This window comes from Danio aesculapii, chromosome 7 (genome assembly GCF_903798145.1).
Source record: "Danio aesculapii chromosome 7, fDanAes4.1, whole genome shotgun sequence".
Lineage (NCBI taxonomy): Eukaryota > Metazoa > Chordata > Actinopteri > Cypriniformes > Danionidae > Danio > Danio aesculapii.
Genome location: NC_079441.1, coordinates 33,935,383 through 33,942,138, shown reverse-complemented (window position 1 = coordinate 33,942,138; position 6,756 = coordinate 33,935,383). Strand labels below are relative to the sequence as shown.

Below are 6,756 nucleotides of genomic sequence, written 5' to 3'. Positions count from 1 at the left end.
TCTGAATATGAAAACTTTTTCAGAATAATCTGACACAGAAACAAAATGTGCAGTATTAAAATCTACATCCACCAGCTATTATCCATGGAAACTACAGGACGTGAAAAACAGACCCACACAATGACAAACAGAGAAGAGGAAGTGAAGAAACGCCTCACCAGTAGTTTCTGCTGCCCACACAATTGTTCAGCCATCGACAGTGGTGGTCAAAGCTTGCCACACACTTATTACACGCGCTACAGTGTTTTGATTTAGGGCCCCTGGGAAGAACAAATGAACAGAGATCATTTCCAGGTTATGGGAAAGTAGAAGAGCTGCTTGGAAAAAGTTACACTTTCAGACACAATTCATTATTGATCAAACGCTTACCCAAAAATCTAAATTCTATCATTTACTCACACTCTGCATTTTTCCAAAATTACACAAGTTTCTGTTTTCTATTGAACACAAAAGACATTGCAAAAAATGTTGGCTACCAAACTTTTTTTTCATACTATAAAAGTGTGTACCCTGATGGTGGGCAACCATATCTGGTTATCATTTTGTTTTAAGTACATCATTCATTCATTTATTTTATTTTCGGCTTAGTCCCTTTATTAATCCGAGGTCGCCACAGCGGAATGAACCGCCAACCTATCCAGCACATGTTTTAGGCAGCGGATGCCCTCCAGCTGCAACCCATCACTGGTAAACATCCATACACACTCATTCACACACATACACTACGAACAATTTAGCCTACCCAATTCACCTGTACGGCCTCACAGCTAGAAGGTCGCTGGTTCGAGCCTTGGCTGGGTCAGTTGGCGTTTCTGTGTGGAGTTTGCATGTTCTCCCTGTGTTCGCGTGGGTTTCCTCCGCGTGCTTAGGTTTCCCTGTACCACATGTCTTTGGACTGTGGGGGAAACCTGAGCAAGTGGAGGAAACCCACGCGAACATAGTCATAGATTATTAAAGACGCAAACCCCTCACTGCACATCAGCTGCACCTTTAGCAAACCTCCTAATTCCTGCAGCACGTGGACTTTATGATTGTTTATAAGCGTCAAAAGTGGCCGATCTGTTCTGCGAAATATTTGACTGCGTGTCACTGCATCCTAAACGACTAAAACGAAATAACTAAAGAAATGTCCACTGTGCTGAGCGAGAGCGCTTACTGAACAGCGTTGTGCTCAGGCCCAAAGGTAATGTGAGCGCGGGCCGTCAGGGGAGACAGGAGGGGGGACAGCCTGTGCTTCGGCCCGGTTCAAGGCAACTGTACATAGTGTGAGTACACCCTAAGTGCATAAGTACATAGTGCATAAGTGCATAGTGTGCCATTTGGGACGCAGCTCATCTAAAGTGCTAAACATGAGTGATGAACATTAATTCAGGAGGCAAACAGACAACAAAACCACATGAAGAAAACCATTAATCGGACAGACTGACAGATGCAGAAATAGCTATCTGTCAGCTAATGTAAAGTTATAAACCACAGTTGTCATGATAAACTATATATGGCAGTCAATCAGTGTTACGAAGTTCTGCAATTTGTGGTTTTCAGATTCAAAACCATGAAAAAAGACATTCATAAGTGTGCTGTTTAGCCCACGTTCTCACCATATTGATAATAAAGCTATATTAATACAAAAATAAACTTGACAAAATACAAAGAGTGTGAATTAGTCATTTTACCATGGTCAAGCTTGTTTACAAAGCACTTCATCGTGCCTAATAACCTTCTATATTAATGAATGCATGAAAGAAGCAAAGATGTATCAACTCTGATCACTTATGGTTGCATTTCATTTTCCAGCATGCGCACTTAGAGATCATATTTAGGAATTACAGGTAGTTTTAGTATCTACCTGGTCATTACCCAGTTATTGTAATTACCACAATAAGTATACATTATGCACAAGTAAAAGTACTTTAAAAATAAAGCATTACATACAGTATCTGAATACAGTAGAATATCTATACTTACACATCTACTTCACAGAGGTAGCAGTGACAGTTCTCAATGACGTGTGCATGTTTGGTGCGATCAAACACCGGCATGGGTCCTTTATAACTCTTAGCTCTGACATTATAGTCTGCAGGGTCAATGGAGACGGCCATGAGGTGCATGAAGAGGTGACACACAAACGTAATCCCTGTGCACTGAGCTCTGAGTTAAAGACTGTTTTTTATTCATTTAAATCAGACTAGCTGCAAACAATTCACAAGTTTCCACATTTAAAAGGCACGCAGAGACATGTATACTGATAGTATTTAGATGTGCGATGGAATATATATATATTTTTTTTAATGTTTAAAAGAAGGATACAATATATCCGGCTGGAATCCAGTGTGTGGGGAGCAGAGGCACAAATACACCAAAACCAGTGACAGCAAAGTAGAGATAAAGCAGCCAGGCCAGGAACTGGAAAGGGTGCGGAGGCCAGCTCCAACCATTGGTCCGAGAGCACAGGGGAACATCGGCTCTCCTGGTTCCCCCCTCACTCACTGGGGCCGTGCGATTGGAGTTCTTACTGCAGACATCCATGAGAGGGGAGCCTCCTTCATTCACGCCTGCCATTAAAACATTGGAAAAAGTTTTTCATTTAACATTTCACCTAAACTCCTTGTTTGAAACAAAACGAGTCTCATCTTTGACCCTAAATCATAGACGGGAGATTCTAGAATTAGTTACATTTTGTGTCTCCAAGATTAACCTTCCAATATTCTTCAAAAACAAAACAACTAATGAAACTGCTTCGAATAATAATACAAATAATATTATATGTTGTTGTTTTAAGTTGTTTATTTGAGTATTGTTTTTAGTTTGAATTTGTCTTTTTATTGATATGGCCTTCAACATCTGGCAAAGGTACTACCAATAAAAACTAGTCTTTGGGCTAATTTGGGTACATTTACGTTCTTGGTAAATGCTGATTAATGTACACTGTCCCTTGTCGTGAAAAATTAATAAACTTAAACTTATTAAATTATATTTAAAAATTATATTTAAAAGATAATGTATGTTTATTTAGGGACATTTTGGCTCAAAAATATTAACTTAAAAAACACCCACTACACTTTTTTTACCCTCTCGGCCTCATGAATCATAAATTCAGCTTTTTGTAAAAATTATTTACAGTGTAATTTACATTTTTTGTGTATATTCAAGCTGCAAAAACATGTGCATAAAATATCTATTGTCTGTTTTATATGTCATTTTATTAATAAATAATACACTTTGTGTCTGTCCCGAAGTGGTTAGCATGATTGCTGTGTAAAACATATGCCAGAGTAAATGGTGGTTCATTTCCGGTGTGTCAACCCCTATTAAAACAGGGAATTAACTCAAGAAGAAAAAAAAATAAATAAAAACTCAAGGAGGGAGTGAGTGAGTGTCTGTCCCTACTTTCTGGTCAGTTCTGTTACATGACTTATAAAAAGGCATAATAATAACGATCGTGTTAATGTTAGTGTGATGTTTCAGTGCATTTCTTGATCACATTTTAAAAACTATAATATGATGAAAATAAATACAATTCTATTTAGTGGTATCTGCTTTGAGGTTAGCATCTTGAGCTAAAGTACAAAATGGTGAAAATGTCAACGCTGTTATTGTCAACTATTGTCAGCGATTTAAAAATATTCAAAATATGTAAACCAACAATTAATAACAAAACCAAATGTTTCCTGTCATAGTTAAGCATTTTGCATTGTTGTACATGAATTCTGTTTACTGTAAATTATCCATTTGTTGTACATCATTCAAGTTTAAAGAAAACCAATGGAAAAAATGCTTGAAATGTACAGTAGTATCAGTATCAGTTTATAAACGCTTATTTTTAATGTTATCATCAGCTGTGTGATATAAAAAAAATCTTCAGGTAATAAATTATGGATTATTTCCACCAGATGATCGACTTCTGCTGGCCATGAAGCTTTTGATTCTTGGCATCCACATGAAGTGACAGCAGACACCCACTTTACAAGAGTTTAAGATGTTTCAGTTGTCCACCATAAAAAAATGCACTTGAAAGATCTGGATATTTCCTTCCAGTTTCAAATAATTTCAGTTTCCTGGTGGTGATGCAGCTGCCATCAATTATTCTTTACATATTGTAAGCTAATAAAATATTAACAATATTTTAATAACTGTTGATATATTGTTATTTACATTTAGACATTTACATTTAGCAGACGCTTTTATCCAAAGCGACTTACAAATGATTAAAATTAAAAATAAAATTATTAAAATAAAATTTAAAAAAAATAAAAAATAAATTATTAGTATTGTATTGCATAATAATACATCTACAATATTATAGCTGCAGTGTCTACGATTTAAACTGTTATATTAGCAAATAATTATTTCTCAAAGATTTTGAAAAGTGTCTTTTATAAAATGTTACATTTAAAATACAATTTTAATGACGACTAAAACGCAATTGCTACACTAGCACACTAGTCATTTTAGCAACATACAAAGTTTTATGTTAAATGTTTATTTAAGTAAAACCAATGTAAAAGTATTAAACAAAAAAGGCAAACACGTTTTACATCAGTTTCTAATGGCTAACATTAACTAACGCGTCCTTATTGGTCATCATTATTGATGAAAATAACAAGCTCAAGTGTAAAGCATGAACTCACCTGCTCCGTTACTGATGACAGGATTCAGCCAACATTACCTGCACTGCTTTTTCTTTACATGAAAACTACCACTAGCCGGAGTCATCTTTGACCCTCACTCATCCACGGCACCAACACAATAACATTAGCTCCGGGTAACCACTGGCCCTGTCTTTACTCATCTACAGTTCTATACCTGTAGCCTGAGATCCAAGCGGGCGTCTCACTAACCCAAATCTCTCATCACGCTTTCATTCCGTGGTAACTAATCTCTTCTAGATATACTGATTAACTTGCCACAGTGCACCAAACCAATAATACATTTGTGACTGACCAATTATTCACCGCTAACGTTAGTTGTGCGCGGAGTCCACGATTGACTACAGTTAACTAATCATTCTGCAAACAAATCACATCTTACGATGGTTCTCGATCAATATACAAAGCGTTTTATCTATCTAATCAATGAAGCTTGCGTTACAGACTGGACAAACACTAATAAACCGAGGTTGTATATGACAGCAGCGATAGTAAATCCAATATTTTCGGTATACAGTGACAATTTGTATGATTAATAGCTGACCGACGCACCTACAACCGGGAAAACCGTTACATGTTTTATTTCAAGTTAAAAGTCCTTACCACTAAATAATAAATAAAGCTTATTTTCTTGAAATTTCAGTCGTAATTTAAGATTAAAAACTTTTTTTTTAAATTATTATTATTAGGTACATAATTTTATTAGATGTAGTTTTATAGTGTTTTTATTTTGCACCCTGGAATATCTGCTCTATTATCCAGAGATGTGCTGTAGAGAATTGTCCAGGAGATGGCAGCAATTTCATGCTTCTCGTGGAGGAAATGTTGCAGATTACATAGCAAAATACAAGAAGAGCTAGCTATTTTAAAGAATAGTTAGCTATAATTAAAGAAGTTTAATTTTTATCATTCAAGTTTTATCATTGAAATAAATGAAAATGTCCACGTATAAGCATTTTACTTATAAATGATGCAGTGTCCAATACTATTATTGGTTATTGTTATTGAAACTTTTCACACAAATGTCCAGTGTAAAATAATAAATATCTGCCATTTTATAAGAATAACATTCATAAAAAATGTCCAAAGAACGTCCATTTAAAAGTTGTGCCTAGAAGTTGTTTATAAACACTCCAGCGTCAGCCTGACAACCTGACTGTTGCCATATGCCAAGAAAATTAAACAATTCTGTCATTATGCTGAATGTTTGGAACATGGGGCATAAAGGTCATGTAAAAAGAGCAGAATGTCTAACAGAAGGAGACTGTGTCAGGTTTTAAATATATTTTAAAGGCTAACCATTTCATTATCATTTTTCCCTGTTATGTAAACATCTTGTAGATACTCTTAGCATTTGGCCCAAGGCATAACTCGTTTGTTATGGTTGTTATATATACAACGTGGGGAAAAAGTGATGATTTTCCTGGTAAATATATATTTTCTAAAGGAGCTGTTGACATAAAATTGACCCAGATTTTGTTAAAAACCCAAACAGTTCTATCATAAAAATAAAACAACGACAAATGTTAGAAAACACTGTTAGGTGTAATAACAATGGAATTACACAAGAAAAAAAGTAGGCACTCATTCATTCATTTTCTTTTTAGCTTAGTCCCTTTATTAATCAGGGGTTGCCACAGCGGAATAAACCACTAACTTATCCTGCATATGCAACCCAAAACTGGGATACACCCATACATGCTTGCATTCATACACATACTCTATGGACAATTTAGGTTATTCATTTCACCTATAGCGCATGTCTTTGGACTATGGAAGAAACCCACATAAACATGGGGAGAACATGCAAACTCCACACAGAAATGCCAACTGATCCAGCAACTATGGACTTCAACAGAGTCTAAAAATCTTGACAGTTCTGTGGGTCACATATGAACTCTGATCTTTAGTGCTTATACTCTATTGGATTCAGATCAGGTGATTGTCTGGGCCATTTTAGCAGCTGTATTTTCTTTTCTGAAGGCACTTGAGAGTTTCTTTGGCTGTTTGGGTAAGCTGGTTTTGCTGAAATGTCCACCCTGGTTCCATCTCCATCATCTAGTAATTAGTTTAGTTTTCTTTGTATGTATGGATTACTTTGGTTAATATT

General features: G+C 35.8%; 1 protein-coding gene across 2 annotated transcripts in view; it reads right to left on the bottom strand.

The window, feature by feature from the left end:
* The window catches only part of zdhhc1 (zinc finger DHHC-type containing 1), a 20,184-nt gene extending 14,992 nt beyond the window's left edge, over positions 1-5,192 (bottom strand). For both annotated transcript variants that reach the window (XM_056461767.1, XM_056461768.1), the window contains exons 1-4: positions 4,629-5,192; positions 2,308-2,552; positions 1,966-2,141; positions 159-260 (exon numbers count right to left, since the gene is read on the bottom strand). In XM_056461767.1, the coding sequence (XP_056317742.1) occupies positions 159-260; positions 1,966-2,141; positions 2,308-2,526 (497 nt within the window). In that variant the 5' untranslated portion in view covers positions 2,527-2,552; positions 4,629-5,192. The remainder of the gene's footprint in view (positions 1-158; positions 261-1,965; positions 2,142-2,307; positions 2,553-4,628) is intronic.
* Positions 5,193-6,756: the final 1,564 nt, after the last annotated feature.